This window comes from Puma concolor, chromosome C2, assembly GCF_028749965.1.
Source record: "Puma concolor isolate L17-30 chromosome C2, mPumCon1.1.hap2, whole genome shotgun sequence".
Lineage (NCBI taxonomy): Eukaryota > Metazoa > Chordata > Mammalia > Carnivora > Felidae > Puma > Puma concolor.
In genome coordinates, this window is record NC_141675.1 from 81,975,812 (window position 1) to 82,003,588 (window position 27,777).

Here is a 27,777-nt window from a genome sequence, read left to right on the forward strand (position 1 = left end):
CACTGGTCTTTGAGAAAGATATTTCTGTGTCACAAAGGTGACAAGAGACCTATGTAATCTTCAAAAGGATTTATATACTTAAAGAAAGGGGAAGTACCTAATAATGACTAGTTTTCTAAAGTAAATGCGCTGACAAAAAGTGAGGGGGGTGGTGGGAATCTCTTTCCTTATTTTCAAGGAGAATTAAGTCTCTTATTCTTAATTTGCATTTGTTCTTACAGAGGCTAGGGCATATTTTAATATGTCTAACTAATGCAGTTTGGAATAAAAGTATTTTTGTTTGTTTGTTTGTTTGTTATCAACCAGAGATTCAACTGACGGTTGATTTTGGCTTTGTATAAAAAAATATATACCTTCATGATGAAATATGTTTTGAAATTCATTAGCATCTTTTTAATTTTCATTTTTTATCGTGATAAAATATATATAACGTCTATCATCTTAACCATTCTGTGGAAGAGAGTACATTCACATTGTTGTGCAACTGTCGCCACCATCCATCTTCAGCACTTTCCCATCATCCCAAGTTTCAACAGAAATTGTACCCTTTAAACACTAACTTCCTGTATCCTCTGCCCTCCAGCTCCTGGCAACCACCATCATTAGCATTTTAACCTACCTATTAAAAACTGCCCGTGAAATTTCAACATCCTGCCCGTAGTGATAAGTAGAGTTCTATTTGCCCAAGATTCGAAACACAAAGGTGTTTTCTTGGGAAACTGACTGGGAAAAACAACTTTAAAACCTTTGAATGTCATGCCCCCATTTACACAAGTGATGCTACACTAATTACAAATAATCTAAGTCTGTGCAGTTCCCAGAAACACATCATTTGTGCCACTCGATTACTTTCAAAGTAATAAAAGCTTTTCGAGTGAGATTTTTTTTTTTTTTTTTTTTTTGCTTATAATTCAGGGATTTTACCAATATAGACTGGCATTTTCCATGACCTTTGCTCCAGTGAATCTTTATTGTTTTTAATTGATCTTTTGGGTTGTTTTGTGAAACACAGCAAGCTAAATATTGAACACTTCCTACGTCTGTTTAGTTCATAGCTTGCCATGGGTGTCGGGGAGAATAAGGCAGAAGAATCGGTCAGCAATCTGCTGCAATCAGAGAACCTTATTTGAAACCAGCTCTGCTATGTGATTGCTGTGATAGCTTGAGTAGGACACTTCACCTTTTTGCACCTAATTTCTTCATCTGTGAAGCAGGAAAATTATATTTCTTTCTGAATAAGTGTCATGAATATCAAATAAAATAAGACCTGAAAAGAAGCCTACAGTCAAAGCATGGCTTGTTTTGGTTGAGTAAGGTACCTGGTAGAGAGTAGGGGTTTGAAAAATATTTGTTGAATGAACAGATATTGTTCTCAAAGTGACATTTCCTGGGGTTCTGTTTTTTCCACTCATCGTCCTGGCTTGCCTTATTACCTCTCCACTCTCTGCTTGCCTGTGTTCCTGCTCATACCCCTCACTCCTGGCCCAAATGATGCTTCAGGTAAAAACTCCAGAGTTCAGGGTTTGGGAAGTGATATGAAGGGGCCAAAGAAATGTCTGTTATTCCTCTTATCAGTTCTCCCTTCCTTTTTTTTTAAAGTATATTTATTAATTTTGAGCGGGGGATGAGGGGCAGACAGAGAGAGGGAGAGAGAGAGAATCCCAAGCAGGCTCCATGCGCTCGGTACAGAGCCCGATGTAGGACTCGAACTCACGAACTGTGATATCATGACCTGAGCTGAAATCAAGAGTTGGACGCTCAGTGGACTGGGCCACCCAGGCACCCCTCTTCCTTTCTAATCTAGACGTTCCTCAGAGCTACTGAGGAGTTAGAAATAGCAGTTAGAAATACAGTCATCTACTGGAACATACACAGTTAAGAAGAAGGGAGTTCCTTTTTTGCCCAGCAGCAGCATGCCCCAGGGATCTCACCCTGGCCAAAAAATAATGAGCTGCAATCATGTTGAATCAGACACTGTGAATCCCCGTGAAACAATATTCTGGGCCTACTTCCCTGTGTAGACACTTGGACAGGAGCTCACTGGGGTCTCACTTGCTCAGCAGCATCATACATGGGGTAAATGCAAATGTGCATAGTATAAGGCATAACCAAGTACTACCCTGGCAAAGCAGAAGATAGTCCCAGGGCATTCCTGTAAATTGTCTGACAGATTTTAGTGAGAAAACACCTCCCTAAAGGTGATCTGGAGAAAGAGATGAGTGCTGAGAGACCAGAGGTGTGGAAAACAAATGACAGAGTCAGAGTATTTCCCTAGACTGAGAAACAGCCTGTAGAATCACAATATTCAGGAGACCACAATCTTTCAGTCCCACAGCACTGAGCACTTTCTGTGTGCGGAGCTTCATGCGAGGCCTTGCGAGACAGACATTCCTCACAGGTGGACCCTGTTCTCAATCTCAAGAGGGAAAACACACACACTTAACAGTCATACAAAGTAGAACATTCCATTACTGGAACCGTAAGGCAAAGTTGTAGGGAGAAGGGATAAACTGGGCCGGGCTAAGAGAGGGAGGGACATTTCATGAAGGAAATGTTTGTGGAAATCGATCTGGAAGGACAGGCAGTGTGTGTTCATGTGAAGAGGGGAATGCAGGTCATACAAGGCAGAAGGGATGATTTAAAGGGAAGGGAGGCATGGCGCTGATTTTTAGCACCATCTGTGGGAATCTGTGGTGGGAATCCGAGCTTATGAGGAGAGTTCTGAAGAGGGTGAGGTGAGGAGTTCGTGGCACCAGATCCTGGAGGATCCAGAATGTCCCATGAAGGACATCAGGGAAATAGAATTAAGTTGTGCTGTGTGGGAGAATCAGTTTGGTCCTTGCCATCAGTCAGTCATTAGGGGTGCCTCATGGCACCCAAAACTTACCTAAAGCTTTTACTGCCTTCTTGTTTGTGATGTGGTAGGCATTGCTTCCTTGGGCTTTGGAAAATAAGATTTTGGTCTGTTTTTTCAAGCATCAGTGGATAGAAAGAAGTATTTACATGCAAAAAATACTACCAGTGTTTAGGTCAGCCTAATGAATGCATGCCTTTTCTCATCTTTCTCTTTTTCAGGGAAAGGCAGACCAATGAACACCTTTAATTTTTCGGGCATCTATGAAGTCACAGAGGTGAAAGTGTTATTTGCTGGGTCCCTTTATGTGGTTGACTCCTTTTCTAACTGAAGAAATAACAGCTCACCTCTGTTTTCTGACTCTGTATCTATGGTGTCTTACACTCTGATTTGGCAATGGTCTTTAAGCATCCGAAATGCTAGAAGAAGTGAAATCATAATCGACTCCAATTAGCTATACTGGCCGAGCATAGCATTACTGTACTTACGTTCACCAGCATGCCTTATGTCTCATTTTAGCTAGTCATTATGTTAGTGCTTCTCCATCAAATTGCCATGGGGATGGCTTAGTAAATTAGAAAATTGATTTGAATTTCCCACTTTTTTTCCTCAATTAAGAATTCATGACCCATACCTCACTAGGAGTTTTTAATAATATGTCCTATGAGAGAATTTACAGGAATTTCTCAAAGCCTGGCCTATTGCTGGGTGCCTTTTACAGATGAAACCCCTTTCTTCCTGAAAGAACTTCAGTCAGCATTTCTAAACTGTGCCAAGAATCCTAATAACTTGGAGATATTTTAAACAAAAAATTTGAAAGTCAATTAAGTTTGAGGAGCACTGTGAATGATTCCTAAGTGATTTAGTTCACAGTGTGTATTATTAGCATTCTAAAGGCCCTGAGAAGTCCTGTAAAAGAAGATAACTTTGTAACCTAATTTTTAATCTAATATTAATCACTTAATATTTCTCTAAAACGAGGACACAATACCAAAATGTAATTTCTTGAAAGCATTCTCTAGAAGCCCACGCTGGACAATATGGATCACTATGTGACCTTTGGAGGGTCTAGGTTAATCCAAGAATAAAATAAAACTATTAAGAGCCTTGAATTTAGTAGGGGTATTAGGAGTGTGTATTGAATTCATTCTCCGTCTACCTGCCAGGATTTATGGGAGGATTTTATTTATTTATTTATTTATTTATTTACTTACTTACTTACTTACTTATTTTGTAACTTGGCGATCCTTTAAAACCTTGTCTGTGTCAACATAGCTGCTGCATCTGATACTATTTTCCTGAACCTGAAGAAACACTGAAGGGGACTGAAATAATAGGACATTAATTTCGGCTACAGAATGCCAATCTTGCTGACCCTGTGGGGTTATTGCAGAGTGAGATTAATTATGCGGACGTGCCACTCCAGGCTTTGGAGTTGAAGTACCCTGTTGTAATGCATGGCAGGGTCGTTCATGTAGTCGGCATCTTGATATGATTATTATTCCACCAAGGTTTTACCCGCCCCTAGACAATTACAGAATCACTTACCAGCATCTCTCATTGACTCCTTATTTAAAATTCCCAGGGCCACAGCAGGCATTCAGGTCCTTTTGTTGGAGACAGCTACAGATCAATGGCATGAAGCAGCATGGGATTTCCTTTTGGACATGATAAATGCTGAGATTGTTTGCTCAGCAGAAGATAGTCATTCAGCCCCCAGCAGAAAATAGTGTTTCTGTCCCCACGTCACTGATACAAACATCTAGAATAATGGCAGCAAAACCAGAGAGGGAGCACATAGTAGAAAGATCATGAGATTTGGGGTCAAGGTATCCGAGTTTGAACACCATTAATGCTAGACCTTTGGGGAAATCACTACTTTTTCTGTAAAATGGGATTGATATTAAATGTCAAACTCCTGGCAGTCTTAAGAGGCTTAAATGAATATACATATAAGCTTTGTGAGTGACACAATGTTTTAAAAATATTGTGTTTCATGTGCTAATGAGAACGCCTTCCATTCTTGAACTGGCAGTGTCAGCATAATTGAACATGCGTTTAAGGGCTCCATCGCTTGGGTAATATCCTATTAACTCCTATTATCACTAGTACTGCTACCTAGAGTAGAAAGTGGTAACCATGCATTGCTATGATTAGCAGCTGCATTGGGTGTATGCCCGTGAAATGATGTGCAGGACAAAGTTTCTGTTTCTAATAGTTGTTCTTAGTCTGTGGTTTCAGGGACTTCATAACTGCAAGATAATATTCATCTAATTGGAATTTTTCAGCAAGTTTTCCTTCCTGTTCTATGCCCAGTGGTCAAAAGTAAGGCTTGTTTTACTCTAATTTTGCACTAAATGCCTTTCTTCCTATGCATGGCTGCATTTCAGCATGTTACCTGTCTCCAGAGTCCAGCTGTATTGCCATCTGATTCAAGGAGCCTCTCATCCCCCCCAATCCCTCTTGCCTCCCCCCCCCCCCCCGCCAATTAAAATGCAGATAATTCCTTCTTTACAGCATGTTCCTTGGACTCATTTGTATACTTATGATGGTGTAAGCAAACATAGCTAAACTGCTTTGTGTAGTTAAAGAAATAATAATAGTAAATATGCATTAAGGCATTTTGTATATGTTCACTTATAAGATTCTGTCAACAAACATATGAAGTAGGGACTGTTATACTCCCCCATTGTATAGTTGAGGAACCTAAGCACACACAGATTAAGTAATCTGTACCAATATTCTACAGGTACTAAGTGAAAGAACCAGGTATTGGAACATTTAACTAAAAGAACAGATTTAGCTACAGGGTTGTAATGAACAATATGCATGTTAGGAGATCCCTAGTAGGTTGTGAGTTCCTGGATGTTCAAATCTGTTTCATCTTTTAGCATTTAATGTCGCATAGTAGATCCTCAGTTATCATTTATTAGCTTTGCATTGGAAGTCACAAAATCCCCACTTGTACTTTGTCTAACCCACCCTCCCCCCACACACACAAACACACACACACACATTATCTCTCTCTCTCTCTCTCTCTCTCTCTCTCTCTATATATATATATATATATATATATATATATATATATATGGATATCTGTGTGTGTATGTATACACATATATTAGTATATGTTCTGTCCTCCTGCTCAATTTTCTTGTCAGAGCATTTTAAAACCTCATATTAAGCGCTGCTTGAGCACCTCTCTGTGAGGGCACTGTTTTTTTCTAAGTATCATATTTGTTGGAAATAGGGTCACTTGAGTTTTTAGTGGTTTATGGATCAGCAGATAATAGCACTATAAAATTCCAGCCCATTGTCATTCTGATGAAAGGGGGATTGCATGCTCTTACTTTATTTGCAATAAAATCACCAAATGTCAAATGCATATGTAAAGAACTGTGGCCAGAGCCCCTCACCCCTTCCCTCCATCCAGAGTGATCTGGTAGACTGAGGTCACATCCCAGACTATGGGACTGGTGGGTACACATTGCCATCTGTCAGGATAATCCTGGTGTCCAAAAAGCCATGAAAGAAGCCATAGAATTTTTTCAACCGGGACACAGATGCCCACAGACTCACACAGTGTTAGTTCATAAGGGGACGTTCTTTAACACTTTAGATACAGAGAGATGATACTTTCTTTAAGGCTCTCTACTTTTGGCTTATGTGGGTTCCCAGAAAGACTTGGAATATTATCTCTGCATTTCAGGGACAAGATTGGAGGTAGGAATGGAGAGGATGCCTAATGGATTGTTCTCTCTAACAGGCAGAATGCTTGAAAGCAGAGGCTGGCCTAAAGGCCCTGTGTTTTCTCATCATTAGCAGTGTCAGTTTGGTACGTGGTAAGTCTTCTGTGAAAGTTCTTTTTTAACTTGTGACTTGAACTCTTTTTAATAAAGCTAGTTGTGGAAACTAAGCCACCTGCGGTGCATAAGCAGAGTCATACCACTAATTAATGCAAGAGTCAGGACTAGGACCCAGGACCCATCCCTCTTGTTTCTCTGCATAATTGACAGTGAGGAGCCCTTAGGCACTACGGGATCTGTTTGAGTAGCTGAAGCTCCTGACGCTTCCAGGTCCCTGAAGAGCTTCCAGGTCCCTGAAGACGAGTGCAGGTGAAGCTCTAGTCTGATGGATGATAGCAAGCCAGTCATTTTTTCCTGCCAGAAGCAAAGATGACACAGGGAAGTGATCTTGTGAAAGAACAATTGATTCTGTTGTGAGACCAAGATGGCAGAGACCCATTCAAGTCTAATTTCTGAAGGTGGGTTCAGTATTTAAGCAGTGGATTTTGAGGAGAGCCACAGGGCTCACAGTGACGTGTGTCTAGACCCACTCTTGGAAGAGAGGGCATCCTTTGGATGGCTTTTAGCCCTGCTGAACAATCTAGTTTGCACATGAAGATGTGTGTAAAATAAAGCATTAACATCTCATATTTGCATCACACTTCACTGTTATGAAGCTTTTCCATGAATAGTATCTAATTTGATCCTTACAGCAGCCTATGAAGTAAATGTTTGCAATCCTATCTTACTGATGAGGATACTGGGATCCACAGTAAATTATCTAAGGGGCACACAATTAAAGAGTGACCAACAGCAAACTAGAACAGAGATTGACTGTGTCCTTGGGATAGGTTCTTTCTACTTCTCGGCAGTTGCCATATGCATATATGTGTTTATTGTGTAATAGTGTTGGACTGTGGACATAAGCTTGGAGTCCTGGTCCAAAATGGGAGATGAAAAGGAAAAAAAAAACCTAAATAGTACAGATCAGGATAGACAGTTCTCAGGGTTCTAAGAGAAGTACAGATACCTGCTTAGAGTTTTTAGAAAAGGTATCATTTACTTTTAGCCAGCGACAAGATAAGAGAGAATCAGGAAAGTCTGCAGAATGGGGATAAAGTTGTGGGGAACTGTCGATTTATTTTCTTTCCCTGGTAGCCAGTTTAGTCCCGAGTTGGGTGACTTTGAGAAGCATCTGTATCTTATAAATTGAGGATTGATCTGGGAATTAGGGTTTGGGCTCTCCCTTCCCCAGTTAAATTTTTTACTATCTGTAGCAGGATTTCCAATGGAACTCTAAGATGTATAACGCATAAAAAAGGGGTTCATGGTCAAACAGCTTTGGTTAATGCTGTGCTGAAACAAGTCAACCAGGATATTTACTTGGCAGATGACCAGAGTCTTTAAAATGCTAATGTGTATACTGAATCTCCACGAAAGAACTTTGGGACGTGTCACTCTTCAAAATCATTTGGCCACATGGTCCTTTGGCAGAATGCACATTATGGGATATGACAGTTTGATAGTTTCCATCATGTACTTTGGTGTGATTATACAGTATGACCATATACTTGTTCTCGTCTCTACTTTTTTCTTGTGTGTGTGTGTGTGTAAGTCTGACTTGGCTCCCAAACTGTTAGATCCATGATCATAAGCACTGTATGTTTATTTCTCTATACCTCACAGTTTCTATTAAAGTATATGAAATAGGGGTTCAATAAATCTTGATTTGAACAAAATTTGATTCTGTAGATGCAGAAGTGAGAGCGTACAGTCTTTATGGAGAAATCAATGGAAACTTGGCCACAGCTTTGTTACCTGTGGCCTCTCTAACAGTTTGTACGTGATGTCTTTCTCTTGTGAGCCTCAAAGGCAGCATCCTGATATTCAGGCCATCCCTTTGAATTAGAGGTTATTAGTGGCAGTGTTCTTATATGACATTTAAAGGGAGAAAACCTCGGATGGCTAAGAAGCTTTTCTATGCTGGAAAAAGTAATTAATTTCCTAACCTGGAGGTTACTGGATCTGAGCCTATAAGGTGACATGACTGTTTTGTGTCTGTGATAGCTGTAATGTCACCTACTTCCCTACTTGAACTCCAGATGGCATCATATTTCCCCAGGGAGCTGCTCCCTCCTCTCTCCTCTCACACGCTGTAAAATGCCTTTGGTTTAGCACTGTGCTTCAAGACTGTAAGCTCCAGGAGGACAGGGGCATTTTCCTTCCCTCCTCCGCCCTCAGAGTGTGTCCAGGGCTTGATAAATATTTGTTGAGTGACTTAGAAGGAATCTTAGGTACATTCTCATAAATATTCTTCTCCACCGCAGCCATAAAACTCCCTGAAATGATTCCCTGTCATATTCGGTGTTGGATGTTAAGCTGCTTTCTTGATTTAAAAGGTTATAGTGTTACCCTGTAGTTTTCTCTAACCTGTCCGTGTTGTTTAAACCACTCTAACTTCAATCAAGTGAAAGTTTTTCCGTAATATTTTGAAGAAGCATAACATATTAACAGTAAAATACACAAATACTAAGTGTACAGATTGATGAATTGTTACAAATGCATCATTATGAAATCATCACCTGACTAAAAGATAGAATAGTACCAGATCTTAGAAGATGTATTCTTGCCTGTCTCCATCAATATTGCCAAAGGTAATCCAGGTTCTGATGTGACGTAAGTAATTTATGCTGTTCCTTTTTGAGGAAGTGTTCTCCACTGCTTCAGATTCTTTCAAATTTAGACAAGCAAAATAAAAATTTCAGCTTATTTCATATAAACCCAGCAGCATAACACATTATATTAAATCTCTGTCCACATGTCACACCATTTGGTCCTCTGTAACCACCTCATGAGATAGTCATGGCGGAGGGTTTTACTTCCAGTTAAAAAAAAAAAAATGAGGTATTGAAAGACTAGAGAAGGAAAATGCCCTGGACCATAATCTCCCCAAGTTCAACTTGACTGTAGAGGGTATCATATGAATCTTAGCTTTTCCATAAGGTACAGAGGCTGGATTTACAACTATTGTCAATCAGAGGACCGTCTTCTCTGAAATATTTAGGGAATAGGGCACTACACTTGGACCTGGTACAGCAAGTTTTGCCCAATGGTCAATGGTCAACTTGAACTAAGTCACTTGGGCTCTTCTTTTAACTAATATTAATGATAACTCCCATTGGTCAACTGCTCCACATTTTCTCAAGTTTTTCACGTTTGTTATCCACTTTAATAAGAGATAATGATAATCAGTATTTGCTGAAAGCTTCCTATGTGCCTGGACAGTGCTAACTCCTCTACAGGAATTATCAACTACACTCCTCCCAACAGACTGTTGAGGTAAGTATTGTCACCCCCACCATGCAAACTCCTGCCTCAGTCTCCCTGTGTACGTGGTTAATACTTAACCATCAAATTGTCCACCCACTAGGAAATGGAACACTCTTTTCATTCTCATTAAGAAGTGTCCATGAACATCTAGAATGTCAGTCTTAGTCATCAAGATAGTGATCAGCTTATGACTCTTAAGTGGTTGTTATGAATCTATCTCCTCCTCTCTCAGGCTATTCAAGGTCAAACAATCAAACTTAGAACTCCAACTGTAGTGTGCTTCTTAAGGTTTCTTTCACCTTCATCTCACTGAAAACCTAGTTCTAGTTCTCTCTCATGAAGGATGAGACTTGATGATATTTCTTCCCTCACCCCACAGAGCATGTTGCTGTTCAAAATATTAAAGAACAAAAGGAAATCAATCTGTTCACATTCTATTCCAAGCTTCTAAAGATGGCAGGTGGTATATTATATATGTCCTCTCAGAGTTCCCCACACTCTGAAGCTCTTTAGTAACAAAGGGGAAGGTAATATCTAAGAGGAGTGTGCCAATGTTTTCTGGAATGAACTTTGACTCTGCTGTTATATCAAGGTTAGCGACACTGGCTTATGCTGAAAGTGGGGATGTTTCATTGATCTTTCTATGTATTTCTACTGCTGGACTTTTCTGGAACATTCAGTACTTAACAACAGGACAGTGTTATTTTCAAAGTAAATGTTGAAAATAGAAACCATATTTAGGTTAAAACAGCTTTCATTTATTTAACCTGTCTACAAGGGTTCACAAATCATTTGCAGAACTGTTAAAAAGGAAGACTTGTGCTACTTAAAAAAATAAATTTTTAATTAACATACAATAAGATTGACTTTTTTAAAAGTACAACTCTATGAATTGTATAGACGCATTTAATCACTGACCCAGTCAGGACACAGACTCTTCTATCATCCCAAAGACACTACTGTGCTATCCCTTTATAGTTAACACCTGCCCACTACTTCTAGCCCCTGATCTGTTCTCTGTCACTCTAGTTTTGTCTTTTCAGGTATGTCATTTAGATGGAACTGGACAGTTGGTAACCTATCGAGACTGCCTTTTTTCTCTTAACATACCTTTGGCATTCATCCAAGTTGTTGTTATGGACAGCTCGTTGCTTTGTCTTGCTGAAAAGTAGGCTATTTTTTCCAGTATACCAGTTTGTTTATCCATTTGCCTGTTGAAGGGCATTTGAGTTGTGTCCAGTTTTTGACAATTAATAACAGAGCTGCCATAAACACTCATGTACAGGTTTTTGTGTCAACATAAGTTTCCAGTTCTTTTGGGTAAATACCCAGGAGTGTGGATGCTGCATCGTATGGCAAGTGTATGTTTGTCTTTCTAAGAAGTGGCCATGTGATTTTCCAGAGAGGCAGTGCCATTGTGTAGTCACCGCAGTAGGACGGTTTCAGTTGCTCTGTATTCTGTTTAGCACTCAGCATTGCCAGTATTTCTTACTTTAGTGATTCTGAAAGGTATGTAGTGGTATCTAATTTTGTGCTTTTAATTTTCATTTCCCTTATGGCTGATGATGTTGAACATCCTTTCCTGTGTTAATTTACCTCCTGAATATCCTTTTCAGTAAATGTCTCTTTAAGACTTTTGACATTTAAAACTGGGTTGTTTAGATGGATAAAGAAAACGTTGTGTATACACACAACCCCATGCACAGAAGGAAATTTTACCGTTCACAACATGGATGGACCTAGAGGATATTATGCTAAGCATTTAAGTCAGACGATAAAAGGCAGATACCAAATGACTTCACTTATATGTGGAATCTTAAAAAACCAACAGACAAATAAAGAACAGAAATAGACTTATAAATACAGAGAACAAATGTGATTACGTGTGGTTACTATAGGTGATGGGCAATGGGTAAAACAGGTGAAGGTGATTAAGAGGCACAGACTTCAAGTTGTAAAATTAGTAAGTCATACGGATGAAAAGTACAGTATATGTATAGTCAATATTGTAATAGCTTTGTATGGTGACAGATGGTAACTGTACCATGGTGAACATTTTGTAATGTATGTAATTGTCAAATCACCATGTTGTATCCCTGAAACTAATATTATATTTTGTCAACCGTACTTCAATTTTTAAAAAAGTTGGGGGGCGCCTGGGTGGCGCAGTCGGTTAAGCGTCCGACTTCAGCCAGGTCACGATCTCGCGGTCCATGAGTTCGAGCCCCGCGTCGGGCTCTGGGCTGATGGCTCAGAGCCTGGAGCCTGTTTCCGATTCTGTGTCTCCCTCTCTCTCTGCCCCTCCCCCGCTCATGCTCTGTCTCTCTCTGTCCCAAAATAAATATAAAACGTTGAAAAAAAAATTTAAAAAGTTGGGATGCTTATACTGTGATTCCTACAACTTTATTCTTCGTTTTCAAAATGTTTGTCAAAATTCAAGGCATTTCTCTTTCCATATACGTTTTAAAATCAGCTTGTCCATATCTATAAACAAATCTTGCTAAGATTTTTTATTGGAATTTTATTAAATATGTCGATTAATGTGGGGGAGAATTGACATCTTTCTATGTGGAGTCTTTCAATCCATAAATATGGTATGTCTCTTGCATTATTTTCTATTGCCACTAATAAATTACCAGAAATGTGGTGGCTTAAAACAACATCCATGTATTACATCACAGTTTCTGTGAGTCGGTTCAGGTACAATATTCTCTGCCTAGTGTCTTACGTGGCTAAAGTTAAAGTGTCAGCAAGGTTATGTTCCTTTCTGGAGGCTCTGGGGAAGAGTATGGTTGCAAAGCTGGGCAGATTTTTTGAAAGTTTTTATTTAAATTCCAGTGAGTTAACCTAAAATGTAATATTAGTTTCAGGTGTGCACTGTAGTGATTCAACAGTTCCATACATTACCCAGTGCTCATCACAACCAGTACACTCCATAATACCCATTATCTTTATAACTCATACCTCCATCTCCCTTCTAGTAGCCATCACTTTGTTCTCTATAGTGAAGAGTCTATTTTTTGCAGTGCTCCCTCTCACTTCCCCCACTTTGCTCATTTTTTTTTTTGCTCCTAAATTCCACATATGAGTGAAAACATATGGTATTTGTCTTTCTCTGACTGACTTACTTCACTTAGCATAATACTCTCTAGCTCCATCCATGTTGCTGCAAATGGCAAGATTTCATTCTTTTTTATGGCTGAATAATATTCCATTGTATATATATACCACATCATTTTTATCCACTTATCTATTGATGGGCACTTGAGCTGCTTCCATAATTTGGCTGTTGTAAATAATGCTGCTGTGGACATCGGGGTGTATGTATCTCTTTGAATTAATATTTTTGTATTCTTCAGGTAAACACCTAGTAGTATGATTGCTGGATTGTAGGATAGTTCCATTTTTAACTTTTTGAGGAACCTCTATGCTGTTTTCCAAGTGGCTGCATCAGTTTGCATTCCTACTGAGTGTAAGAGAGTTCCTCTTTCACCACATCTTCAAGTTGTTGGTAGAATTTTATTTCCCATGTTGAAGGCCCTAGCTACCGTTCTCTCGCTGGCTGTCAGGCTATCAGCTGAAAATCTCTCACAGCTCTAGAAGGTCACCTGCGACCAAACAGAAGGTACTTGACAGGTTACTACATTCATCTTTAACACCAAAGTCCTCTCAAGTTCTTTTCTCACTTCACATTTCCATGATTTGTCTGTCTGCTACATCTCTCTGACTTTAACCAGAGAAAGTTCTTTGCTTAAGGGCTGATGTTAATGATTAGATTGAGTCCATGTGGATCATCTAGTATAATCTCCATATTTTGAAGTCCATAACGTTAATTATGTTTGCAGAGTTCTTTTGGCTAAGTAGGACAACAAAACAGATTCCAGGGATTTAGGGCATGAGGCCATTTTGCCAACCATGTATTTCTATTTATTTAAGTCAGCTTTGATTTCTTTTATCAATATTTTATATATTTCAGCATACAGACCTTTTTACATATTGGTTAGACTTTTTGCTCAGCATTTTTTTTAGTTATTATAACAAGTCTCTTTATTTATTTATTTTTAAATTCTTTTAATGTTTTGTTTTGTTTTTTTTTTTTTTTTTATTTTATATTTGAGAGAGATAGAGAGAGAACACAAGCAGGGGAGGGGCAGAGAAACAGAGACAGAATCTGAAGTAGGCTCCAGGCTCCTGGAGAAAGCCTGATGTGGGGCTCAAAGTCAGCAGCAGTGATATGACCTGAGCCAAAGTCAGATGCTTAACTAACTGAGCCACCCAGGTGCCCCTTATTATAAGGAGTCTTTTAAAAAGTTTTGTTTTCTAGGCACCTGGGTGGCTCAGTCAGTTAAGCGTCCTCTGACTCTTGGTTTCTGCTTTTGTCATGATCTCACGGTTTGGGTTTGTGAGTTCAAGCCCTGCATTGGGCTCCGCACTGTGAGTAGGGGTCTGCTGGGTATTCTGTCTCTCTCCCTCTCTTCCTGCCCCATCCCTGCATGCACACTTGTGCTCTCTCTCTTTCAAATTAAATAAATAAACAAAAAAGTTTTGTTTACCATTGTTATTGCTAGTATATATAATTTTTTCATATAATTACGTATGCTATGACTTCTTTTTTTTGTAATAAATTCTTTAGGGTTTTCTATGTTGAAAATTACATCATCTGTGACTAGCCTTACTGTACTAGTTAAGACTTCCAGGATGATGGTGAATAGTACTAATAATGAATATCCTTGTCTTGCTGCTGATCTGAGTGGAAAAGTATTTGGTTTTCAACATTAGATGTTATGTTAGCTGTAGGTTTTTTATAGATGCTCTTTATTGGTTTGAGGAGGTTCCCTTCTATTCTTAGTTTGCTAAGGACTTTTATCATGAATGGATACTGAATTTTGTCAAATGTTCTTCTTGCGTCAATTAAGATAATCATGTGGTATACTTTTTTGGCCTTTTAAAATACTGAAACCAGTGTTGCATTGCTGGGTTGAACTCTGCTTGGTTGTGGGATATCTGTAGATTTGTTTACTTATATCATCTGTGGCAGAATTTCAAATCAGAGTAATGTTGTGTCATAAAATGAACTGGTTATTGTTTTGTCTTTTATTTTCTGGAAGAGATTATCTAGAAGAGATGCTATTTATTCTTCAAATGTTTGGTCAGATTCACCAGTGAAATCATCTGGAGCTTGGAAATTACTTTTTTGTAAGGTTTCTAACAGCAAATTTATTTAAAAAAAATAATGATAGGACCAATAACATTGTAAATTTCATTTTGGATGAGCTTTGGTAGTTTGTGGGCTTTGAAATATTCGTCCATTTCATCAAAATTGTGTACTATGTGACTAGAATATTTAGTATTCCCTTAATTACCAGTTTCCCCTTTATTACCATTTTAATGTCCCATGATCATTAGTGATGTAGCCTCTTTTATTTCTGACATTAGTGATATGTGTCTTTTTTTTTCCATTGGTTTACCTGGTTAGAGGTTTACCAAGTTTTTTATTGTTGCTGTTCTTTTCAAAAAACCAACTTTTGGGTTCATTTTTTTTCTCTTTAAAATTTTTTCATCTCTACTTTTCATCATTTCCTTCATTTTGCTTGCTTGTTGTATTTTTCTCCTCTTATTCTAGGTCCTTAAGGTAGATGATTAGCTTATTGACTTCAAATTTTTCTTCTTATCTAATATAAACCTTTTAATACTATAAATTATTTTCTAAATGCTGCATTAGCTGCATCCCACTCGTTTTGGTATGTTGTATTTTCATTTTTGTTCAGTTTAAGAATTTTCTAATAGTCTTCTTTTTGACCCATGAATTATTGAGACACATGATTGACCCTTGAATAATGGTTTTGAATTGTGCAGATCCACTTATACACAGATTTTTTTTCAATAAATGTACTACATTTCTGTCAATGTATTTTCTGTTTCTTATGATTTTCTTAATAACATTTTCTTTTCTCTAGCTTATTCTATTGTAAGTATATTGTATATAACATATATAGCATACAAAATATGTGTTAACCAACTCTTTGTATTAATGGCAAGCCTTCCTGTCAACAGTAGGTTGTTAGTAGTTAAGTTTTTGAGGAACCAAAAGTTATGCATGGATTTTTGACTGTGTGGATGGTCAACACCCCAACCCTTTCTTGTTCAAGGCTCAGCTGTATATACCTTAATTTCTAAGTGTTCGAATATTATCCTGTCATTTTCTTTTATTGGTTTCTAGTTTAATTCTATAGTTAGAGCATATATGCTCAATTATTTTAAATTTGTTAAGGTTTAATTTATAGTTCATAATATAGCTGATCTTGGTAAATTTCCTATGTGTACTTGAAAAGAATGTGCTTTATTTACTTTTTGGAGTCTTCATATAATTGTTTTATGCATTCTTCCCAGGTTTATAGCTGCGTTCGTTAAGAGAAACAAAGTGGGTTTTGCTTACTTCGTTTTACTCATCATTAGAGTTTTCCATGTCACTTTGTTGGTAATTTTATTTACTGGTAAATATTTTTTTCTGAAGTATTCTGCACAAGGGTCCCTTTATGGTTCAAAAACTGTGAACTAGATAAAAGATGGATGGTGAAAATAACTTTGATTTCTTAATAAATGCCATCGCTCCCTTTCTGTAAGATGGGATAATTAATAACTTGTCCCATGTCCTTTAAAGGCTTGTTTGTCATATCTTAGGTGAGCATACATGCAAAATCTGCTCAAAGTTTATTAGTAAGTTAGAGAAGTAAGTTAGGTACAGTTACTGAGTTTATCAGTAAGTTATGATCTGGATAGGATCAGGACTTAAGAAGTGATTTGGCTGCAGGGTTGACCCGGCATGGAGATGACCATCTAGGGTTTGTAGCTTGGTGTTTATGGCCAAGTTTTCAGTGCACAGATCATAGCAAAGGACATCTGTCAACCAGGAATGAAGCAGCTCATGGCAACTCTGTGGTTATGGGAGGCATATCTAGCTTGGAGCAAGACCTTATGGGGGACAGAATTCAGGCTTCTGGAAAAGAGTGCTGACAAGCCCCAGGTGGAAGGTCCATGTTCCAACTAGGTAGATCGGCTTCAAAGAGTGGCTAGGATCTGGGTATGGGCTAAATGTGGAATCAGGAAACTGAGTGAGAAATCCAGTCCTGTGGCATGGTGAAATGTTACAGTGCAGGAAGAAGGCGAAGTGATTCAGGGATAATACTAGCCTTGGGGTAGGAGACCTAGTTTCAGCCTGTCACCTGCTGGCCCTGTGAGAGAATCATTGGTCAGAGCTGACTCAGAGGTAAGGAGATCCTGAAGCTTAGTAAGCCTAGAGAATGCAGGCAATGGAATGATTCATATGCAGAGGTAGATGTTAAAGTGCTGACCACATGTTGACAATCATCATTAATAATTATTGCTGATTACATAAAAATAAGTACATGTTTGAAACTTTTTGCCAGGTGGTATTGGCATCTGAGTTGATATACCAGGGAACAGTGGAATTAAATAGGAGCGAAGTACCAATACCTAAGAGGGGACGTATGAAAATGATTAGACGGTAGGTAAAATGGATAGTGCAGGAAAGGCTGACTGGGAATTTATTTTTGTTGGTTGCAATCATCTGAAGCAAGGGCAGAGTCTGTTAAATGCCATGGCAGTAATCTAAAGCTGGGTTGTAATTCGGACCATGAGAAACTGTGTGTTATTAGGCAGGTTCCTTTGCTTTCTGACAGCTTTTCCATCTCTGAAAATATCCAGCACCCTCTCTCCCCAAGACACAAGAACCAAAAATGTATTACTAGTCACAATAATAAAATTCTGAGGGAGAACGGAAGACGATGTTAAATGAACCAGCCAACCTCCTCCCACTAACCTTGGTACCTTTAGTCTGTCAAACCAGCCTGCACAATCACATTTTCTTTTCAATCTGCTTTATTCTAATTCATCACAGGACAGGACTGACCCTGGATTTGTGTTTGCACACAGGTTATCTTTAGATTGGCTTTACCTTGATGACCTGACTCCTTGCTGCCTCTGAAATAATCCAGTTACTCAAGGGAATATCAATTAAGGACCTCAGTCACACTAATTAGAATGTCTTCTAAGTGTTGCCCTAGGAATTCAGCAGCTTATAAACAGGCGAATTGGGACAATCCAGAGGTGTGGGCTTTTGGTTTTGTTTTGTTTTGTTTTGTTTTGTTTTTTTATATATAGCCAAAAGCAATTTGAGAGGGAGAGTGCTTTAGCACAGGGAGTATTGAGGCTGAAGTTACTGTGCCCTGAATCTGCAATGAAATATCTGGTTGTTCTCCACTGACAATGATTAATGCAGAATTATTAAATACTTTTATTAATGACTTGGATGAGGACATAGGTGGCATGCTGATCAAGTTCATAGATGACACAAAGCTAGGAGTTAAACAATTACTATGATGACAGGCTCAGGAGACAAAATGATTTCAAGACAGAATTTAAAGGAAAAAAAAAAAGAGAGGTTAGAGTGGGAGAGAGCCAAAGCATAAGAGACTTAAAAAATGAGAACAAACTGAGGGCTGATGGGGGGTGGGAGGGAGGGGAGGGTGGATGATGGATATTGAAGAGGGCATCTTTTGGGATGAGCACTGGGTGTTTTATGGAAACCAGTTTGACAATAAATTTCATATATTTAAAAAATAAATAAATAAATAAATAAATAAATAAATAAATAAATAAAAAGACAGAATTTAGTGGCAATACATCCATACATTCTGGCAAGAATGATCTCCAGAAGGCACAATTTGATGATCAAGTCAGTCTTCTAATCAGAAACCTTTATTGATTCCCTATTTTCTGTTTAAATTAAATCCTGAGTCCTTTGCTTGCTATTCAAGGCCTTGCTGGAATCTGATCCTAACACTCCCCGCCTTCCAACAAACTCTTTATCGTTCTTTTACTAATACCCTGTGCTTGAGCCAAACTGAATTATTTACAGACTATTTCCTTTTTATGTTCCATGCTTTTCCTATCTGTGAACATTATTCTCCACTGAGTTTCTTTTCCCCATTTTCCTTCTGCTTCAATTCAGTTCTTGCTCAGTTCAAAAGCTACTTCTTGTATTTAGTCTTCTTTGATGGCTTTGGCTGAAGTAATCTCTTTCTTTGGCTAATCTTCCATAACACTTATCTGTTCCTCTCTATGCTTATCAGTGTTTACTTTGTACTGTCATTATTTTTGTGCACATTTTAAGTCTTTGCTAGACCTGCTTAGTGCTCGAACTTGTCTGATAAATCTTTGTATACCTTATAGTGCCTCTGCATGTGTCTTGTTCATAGCTGTGACGTTGTAATGATTTATGTCCTCTACTGGGAAGAAATGCCTTTAGAGGAGGTCCCTGTATTTGTATCACAGAGACTTGTAAACAGAAAGTGCTCAGCACATGTTTTATTGAATAAATTAATGACAGAAGAGTGCCCTAAGTTAACGATATAAGAATTGGAAGGGAATGGTGGTGGTAAGAAAGAAACATTTAATCTCTGGGATAAAAAGGTTGTTTAGGATATAATAAACTCACTTGTGGTTTTTGAACGGTCATGCTAAAGGAGAGAGTACAATATGAACTGGAGATTTGTGGTGATCAGTGATCAAGAGAGGTGACAGATGTCGGAAACTTGCATTGTCATTTAAAGTGAGCAGGTACTCTGGACTTCTCAGGCAGTACCAGTTTATACCTTTGTTTTGGTGCCACACTCTTACAGGTGTCTCATTTAAATTTTCTTTTTTTAATGTTTATTCATTTTTGAGAGACAGAGTCAGAGCGTGAGCTGGGGAGGGGCAGAGAGAGAGAGGGAGACACAGAATCTGAAGCAGGCTCCAAGCTCTGAGCTGTCAGCACAGAGCCTGATGCAGGACTCCAACTCACAAACCATGAGATCATGACCTGAGCTGAAGTTGGATGCTTAACTAACGGAGCCACCCAGGTGCCCCCACACGTGTCTCATTAAAAGTGCTATTGTGTGGCCACCCTATCAAATACCTCTTACACCTTTTTTTAGATTATTAGGTCCCTATGGTTGTGAACCTTGTGTCATGGGCTATTATTGGCTGGATGTGGCATAAATCCCATCTCTGTCACTTACTAGAAATGAGATCTGGACAAGTTTTCAAGACCTCTGTAAGCACCCATAGGTGACTGCTGTGTTCAAAACAGCGACAGCCTTAAATATGGAATTTTTCAGAAATATCCAGGTATCAGTAGTTATATCCCTACCAAGGATTTATCAGGGGGAAGGTATGTCTAAGGTAGTAAGGAAATAAGTTTCGCAGGATTGTTAAATCTCTAGGCCTTCTGTATTAGAGATCATGCAACCAAATGTAAGGGCATAGTTCTTGCTAGTTGGCTGGTTCAGCTGGTTATCAATAGAAAGGCTAACCGTCACAGAAACCCGACTTTACCCTCATCATTTGTCTCTTCCAAGGAGAAGAGGAGAGCAGGCACAGCAGGACATGAGGTTTATACATTTCCCCCTGCTATAAAGTCAGAGTGTAGTGGACTATAAACCGAGTTTGAACCCAGGATTTCTAGACTTTCTATTTATCACTAAGAAGGAGAAGTGCCTGGGTCATAAAATATTTCCAGACCACAAGAATGCTAAAGAGATCAAATTTGTCTGCCAGAAATGTGACTCCTGATGAAAACATTGAAGAGGAATATTTTTCTTAAGTAGGCAGTTATAGTTGAATGATTAAGAGATTGTTCTAGAGCCAAACTGCTGGAGCTTGACCATTATTCTACCACTTTCTAGGCAAAGGAGGTTGGCTATGTTATTTAAACTTGTATCAGTTTCCTTATCTGTAGTATGGGTGATGAAAGAAAAAAAAAAAACTATTTTATTGGTTGGTTCCTGCAATTAAATTTGTTAATATTGTAAACGTGTTAGAACAGGTCCCCGTCCATAGTCAGCATGGGGATGCAGTAATTATTAAACTCTTGAGAGTGATAAGTACTCTCCCTTAACTTTGTATTTATGTTGACAGGATGGGACTTCTGTGGTGTGTAATGAGTCTCTACTTCTATGGGATCCTGCAAAGTGATGCCTCAGGTAAGTGAATGGTTTTTGGCAATCTATTAAGGTACAGATGATCTCTAGGGTATAATGTGTCAACTCTCTGAAAAATGAGTTAAGACAAAATAATATTTAAATCCATTGTCTTTCGTGGTACCATGGAATCACAGATATGAAAGAAATAGAATTTTGGTGGTGGGAGGACCACTGACACCTTTAGTCTTTAAGGGGCATAGTGTACTTGGGGCAGTGGTCTGTATGTCTAAATACAGGAATTTTCCATCATATCCAAGCCGACTAGAATCTGGCTTCTTTCCCTTCACCTCAGGTCTTCTGAGACAAGAAATGACAGAGATGGTAGCATGACCCTGTTTTTTAAACTTCAGGACGTAGTGGAAGAGGCCTTGGGGCTAACAGTCCATTGAGACCTTTTAAGAATGATGGGTTCCTGTCATACTGCTTCTATCTGGGAAAGAAAGAATCTATCATTAGGCTCATTTTTTTTTTTCCTTTGGGTGTTGCTTCTTTTTTAAAATTTTTTTTTTAATGTTTATTCATTTTTGAGAGACAGAGAATGAGCAGGGGAGGGCCAGAGAGAGAGAGGGAGACACAGAATCCAAAGCAGGCTCCAGGCTCCGAGCTGTCAGCACAGAGCCTGACTTGGGGCTCGAATTCATGAGCCATGAGATCATGGCCTAAGCTGAAGTCAGATGCTCAGCCAACTGAACCATCCAGGTGCCCCTGGGTGTTTCTTCTTAAGAGAAGCCAGCCAAAGCTTGTTTGAGTTTGAATAATCAAACTCGGTCATCGTGGAACTGGATCATGTGAAATCGGATTCACAAGGGATTTGAAAGTTCATCCTTTCAGGGATCCTCTCATCTCCAGAATTACTGCTCAGAACGGTTCCATGGTAACTCTACCTAGTAATCATCTCATTGCAGCCCATATGTCTTTGGACTGGCCAAGTTCTTACAAAGCTTTCTAGTATACATGATTGAGATTTGTTTTTGTCATTTCCACATTTCTCTGGTTCAACGGCTTGATTTAAGTAGAAAATAGTCAATCCAGTGGTAGTCTAATTTTAATTCAAGGAACCTAGATATCTTCATTTGAAGAAGCTTCTCATGTATAATTCCCCTGAAGACCATGGAGAATACTTTGAATACCATTATTTTAATTCCTCTCCTGTGTGAGAGGTCTTCAGAAATGTTAAAATAGTGATCATATAACCTTGACAGTGTTTTCCTATGTTCTTCACATACCATGGATTTGAGCCCTCTTCAACCTGATTATCTTTTCTGGGTATGTTTCAGTTTTTCTATACCACTTAAAGCATTTTATCAGAAACCAAAAATAGCACTAAAGAAAGGGTATAACTAGGACAGAGTACGACTCAAAGCTGAGAGAAGTAAAGATAACTTCCAACCTCATTGGCCCTTTTCACAAGGAAAGCATATTTGCTAACCTGGACTGATATGCAGCTGGGAACCACTAGTACACAGATCTAATGGCTGTTTAGATCAGCATCTTTCCTGCTCGATTGAGTGTCTCATGTGACTGGTCAGTGCTGTGATGTCCTTAATTTTAAACATGTTGAACATAATCCCTGATTATAATCAGTTCTTATTTGATTTAGTTCTATGCTTGAATGTTATCTACTTACAGAGGCCTTCTTTAACCACCTTAACTAGAATAGCCCTGCCAATCACACATTCCTATACCCACCTTTAGTTTCCTTTATGACACTCATCATTTCCTGACATTATACAAATTTTCTCTTGTCTCCTTCTCCTCCTTTCTCCTCTTTTTCCTCCCTGCCCTCTTCTCTTTTCTTCTCCTCTCTCTCTCTCTTCCCCCTGCCCCCTTCCCTTTCTCCTTCCTTCCCAATTTCTCTGCTTGTAAGCTGTGCAAGGACAAGGACTTGTCCTCTTTGTTTGTTACCCAAATACTTGCAGTAATGATTGGTATGTAGACACATAGTAGGCACTCTCTCTGTATATATATTTCATAAATGGATGGAAAAAAGTCCCTTCACATCCCTTTTGCCCAAATTGGCCAATTTTATAATGGGACTTGTTTGGATTCATACCAGTAATTCATCGATATGGTTTTATGTCCTGCCTCCCCTTGAAGGTAAAGGGAGAGTTGACCGTGTTACTCTTGTTGAGAGATCAGTGAGATCTCAGAAGTTTGAGGGTATTGGTATCTCCCCAGCCATCCTGGCAGTGTTGCTTTTCTGAATGACCTTTACTGTAATCCATCCAAGGAGGTCCCCCACCCCCCACCCCAAATGCTATTGGAAAGCGAGTTTTCTACCCAGGAACTGTGACTCATAACTCTGCCGGGGAAGCTGACTTCTTGAATAAGATAAGTTTTCATACCAGCCCCATTGAGTCACCATGGGAGCAGGAAACATGTTGTAATCCCCTCAGCCCATCTGGCACATACTCATTTGCCTTCCTTATGAAAAGGTATATTGTGTCTGTGTCAGTGATGCACTTCCTAGTTGGAGGAAGAGGAACAAAAAGGAAGCGTTGTTGACAAAAATAAAAGGAGAAACTAACTCTGGGCTACCAGGGGACAAAAGAGACCATTGCACGTGTTGGGGGAATCAACCAACTTCTCATACATCAAGGTATCACTTCGTACAACCATATAGATGCTGGCAGGCTTGTTGGCCTTTCATGAGCTTCTTCCTATGCTTCATGTTCCCAGCTTTAATGGAATCACAGATTGATGTGAAGAATAAAAGGGTAATAGCCAGAAAACCCTAAATCAATGTACATGCATATGATATTAGTAGGAGTCTTGTTTGGTTGTTCTGGGCCTTTCTGTGTGGTCTCTTCTTTTAAGGGGAGCCCCACATTTAAAAAACATAATTTTAGGGGCGCCTGGGTGGCGCAGTCGGTTAAGCGTCCGACTTCAGCCAGGTCACGATCTTGCGGTCCGTGAGTTCGAGTCCCGCGTCGGGCTCTGGGCTGATGGCTCAGAGCCTGGAGCCTGTTTCCGATTCTGTGTCTCCCTCTCTCTCTGCCCCTCGCCCGTTCATGCTCTGTCTCTCTCTGTCCCAAAAATAAATAAACGTTGAAAAAAAATTAAAAAAAAAAAAAAAAAAAACATAATTTTAGAGGTGCCTGCGTGGCTCAGTTGGTTGAGCATCCGGCTTCGGCTCAGGTCATGATCTTACTGTTTATGAGTTCGAGCCCCACGTCGGGCTCTGTGCTGACAGCTCAGAGTCTGGAGCCTGTTTCAGATTCTGTGTCTCCCTTTCCCTGTGCTTCTCCCCTGCTTGTGCTCTCTCTCCCTCTCTCTCTCTCAAAAATAAATAAACATTAAAAATTTAAAAAAATAATAAAAAACATAATTTTCTTTATTTTGAGAGAGAGAGACAGCCAGCATGATCAGAGGAGGGGCAAAGGAGAAAGAATCCCAAGCAGGCTCCACACTGTCAGCTCAGAGCAATACCTGGGGCTTGATCCCAGGAACCGAGATCATGACCTCAGCCAAAATCTAGAGTCAGACACTTATTTGACTGAGCCACCGAGGCACTCCTGGGAAGCCCCACATTTAAAAAAAGCCATATTGACATAAGAGCTTTAGTTCCATGCAGTGTGTTTTAAGTGCAGTGAACTGGACTTCAAGGCACAGAATTCTGACCTCAGAACACAATCTTTCTGGTAGCAATACTAGGATTTCCTTATTCATTCAGGGAAGTGGAAGCAATATTTTCATCTCAGGTAGCCATTAAAGCAAATGCTTAAGAAAAAAGCATTCACTTTTAAGGAATTAGAGCTTGGATAATTATAATGGTGATAATATAATGTGGTAGTTATAGTGGTAATAATAAACCTTCCTTTGCTGAAAAAGCACTTTGCATTTTACATATCCAATATCATTTGACTCTCACTCCCAAAATATAAAGCGGTCAGGCTGTTGTAACCACCTGTTTTGAAAAAGAAAATTAGAATTAAAGAGGTTAAGTGAATTACCCAAAGTCACAAAGCTAATACATAACATAACTATGACTTCAACTAGATCCTCACACAATTAAAAAAAAAAAGATTAAAATCCAAAGGGTCACAGGTTTCGCTAACTGTTAAAGAACCACTCAATAGATTTCTGCACTTTTTAGATAAGAAATATCTTCCCTCATGACTCCTCCGCCCCCCACCTTAGTTGTTTTCTTCAGGAGGAAAATCACTGCACAGTAAGCTCAAAATTCAATATGCCCATTTTTGCTTCTTATGGTATTGAACATTTCCGATACTAAACTCAAAGAAGTTTTGTTTTGCAACAATTCTGATAGCAACTTGTCACACATTTCTCCTTTGGTGTGTTCCATTGGCAACATGTTAGAAGTTGAACTGTTAAAACTGCCTTTAGAGTAGAAATAAATATTTGCAATTTGTGATTCCACGCTGGGGACAGGGTTGAGAATGGCACCACATGTAATATGGTGACTTTAAAAAATATTGCCATATCAAAATTATTTGTTACAGAGACCATGTGAAAAAGATAGCACTGCATTGTCACTCCAGGTGCATGCACACACACACACACACACACACACACACACACACACACACACAGATCTTTGAATATTGTTTTTTATTTCAAGGTCAACAGATGACTATGTGCCAGGTGCAGGGCTAGATTTCACACACATTGTCATTAATGTCACAGAAAACAATGGAGACTGGGGTTGGGAACCTGGAGATTCTTACACACATTTTATAGTTTAGGAAAAGAAGAACCAAAGAAGTGACCTAGGTTAACAGTGGTCTCGTGGCATGTCCAGTAGCCCTAGGTTCTGAAGACTGCCTCAACTCCCGAAGCAGACCTCTTTCCTTTAAACTACATTGCCTTCTTGGGGCGCCTGGGTGGCGCAGTCGGTTAAGCATCCAACTTCAGCCAGGTCACGATCTCGCGGTCAGTGAGTTGGAGTCCTGCGTCAGGCTCTGGGCTGATGGCTCGGAGCCTGGAGCCTGTTTCCGATTCTGTGTCTCCCTCTCTCTCTGCCCCTCCCCCGTTCATGCTCTGTCTCTCTCTGTCCCAAAAATAAATAAAAAACGTTGAAAAAAAAATTTAAACTACATTGCCTTCTTGGAGCACCTGGGTGGCTCAGTTGGTTAAGCTCTGACTCTTGACTTCGGCTCAGGTCATGATCTCACAGTTCATGAGATTGAGCCCCACATTGGGCTCTCAGAGCCTGCTTGGGATTCTCTGTCTCTGACCTTCCTCCATTCTTCATGTTCTCTGTCTCTCTGTCAAAATAAATGCTTAAAAAATAAATGACATTGCCTTCTTTTAGGATTTTGTTCTGCTAATAGAGGTTAAGATCCTGTGATTTAATTGCCATTAATTTTGAGAAATTTGCCAAGGGTGGAAATAATCTTTTGGCTTTTTGAGAGTGACTAATAAATAACTTATTTATTTATTTTTCACTATGAAAAATAAATGCGTAAAAACACTGGCTTACTAAGAATCGAGAGACATTGCTTTAAGTTCTGACTGTCACTTTGTGAGTGTTTAACGACATTAAGGAAGCCATTTAATCAGTCTGTGGTCACTGTGACCTTACCTATAAACCCAACCAACCAACCAAAAATAGCAAAGCTTCAGCCAATTCTTCTTTCTTGTTTGATTTTTTATTAAAGAGCACTATGAGAATTATTACACATTATGGACGAACACAGATACACTCTTCCTTTTATTTAAATAAGCAATTTCTAAATTTTTTTAATGTTTATTTTTTGAGAGACAGAGAAAATGAGAACGAGAGAATGAGTGGGGGAGGGGCAGAGACAGAGGGAGACAGAATCCAAAGCAGGCTCCAGGCTGTAGGCTCTGAGCTGTAAGCACAGGACCCGACGCAGGGCTCGAACCCATGAACTGCAAGATCATGACCTGAGCCAAAGTTGGATGCTTAACTGACTAAGCCATCGGAAGCCCCTAAATAAGCAATTTCTAAATGGCAAGTATTTCTTTTACCATGATTTTACTTTAGTCTAAAGATCATGTGTTTGACAATTTCATATTATAGCATCCGGGACAAATAAGGGTAGGCTCTTATGTAAGTGTCTTAGAGTCAAGTCTGACAGAGAGAAGAGAAAATAAATAACCAAACAGAATGCCATGGGAGAGCAGAGAAAGTTACTAGCCTGGTACAGGGCTCTGAGAGAACACATCCCAGTCAAAGAACAATTGCTCTTTTCTTGGAGATAATGTATCTCTTATTTGGGACCAGAACAGTGCAGTTGGACTATTGGATAATGTGAGGGTATTTAGAAGCCAAGCTAGAAGGGTAGGTTGGGGATAGGAATTCTTACAGGTGAAGAGACTATTTGTGTTTAATACATTTTAGATATAGTCGGCTGGTTCTTTTGTGTGTGTGTGTGTGTGTGTGTGTGTGTGTGTGTGTGTGTGTGTTTGTGTGTGTGTATCTTACTTTTGTAAGGGCTTATAATATTTCTGATGCTATGTAATGGTTCTTTTAGCTTTGGTAAGCTTTTTTTTTTAATTTTTTTTTAGTTTGTTGCCAATCCCAGTAGCTCCCTAGTATCTGAATATGCTTTCTGAAAAACTCCATACTTTGATGTACTTGTGTGACATTCAGTCCTGTCTGTTGCTCATGGCTGGTCATCCTGAACATACTTCGTTTCTATGCAATTTAGTCGAAACAATTTGAGGATGTCTGAAGAATATAGTTTCATTTTATTCTTAGACCTAAAGGTCATTGGAATTATAACATTTCACCCTGGTGTCCTTTAAATCCTCCTTGGGAGCAGATGTATTCCCT

At 39.1% G+C, this 27,777-nt stretch overlaps 1 protein-coding gene across 5 annotated transcripts in view; it reads left to right on the forward strand.

The window, feature by feature from the left end:
• The window catches only part of IL1RAP (interleukin 1 receptor accessory protein), a 138,496-nt gene that overhangs the window by 27,434 nt on the left and 83,285 nt on the right, over positions 1 to 27,777 (forward strand). For all 5 annotated transcript variants that reach the window (XR_015240206.1, XR_015240207.1, XM_086674994.1 and 2 more), the window contains exon 2: positions 20,950 to 21,014. Coding sequence is in view for 3 of the 5 variants with exons in the window: in XM_086674994.1 (XP_086531120.1) it covers positions 20,951 to 21,014 (64 nt within the window). In the remaining 2 variants the exon portion in view is untranslated. The remainder of the gene's footprint in view (positions 1 to 20,949; positions 21,015 to 27,777) is intronic.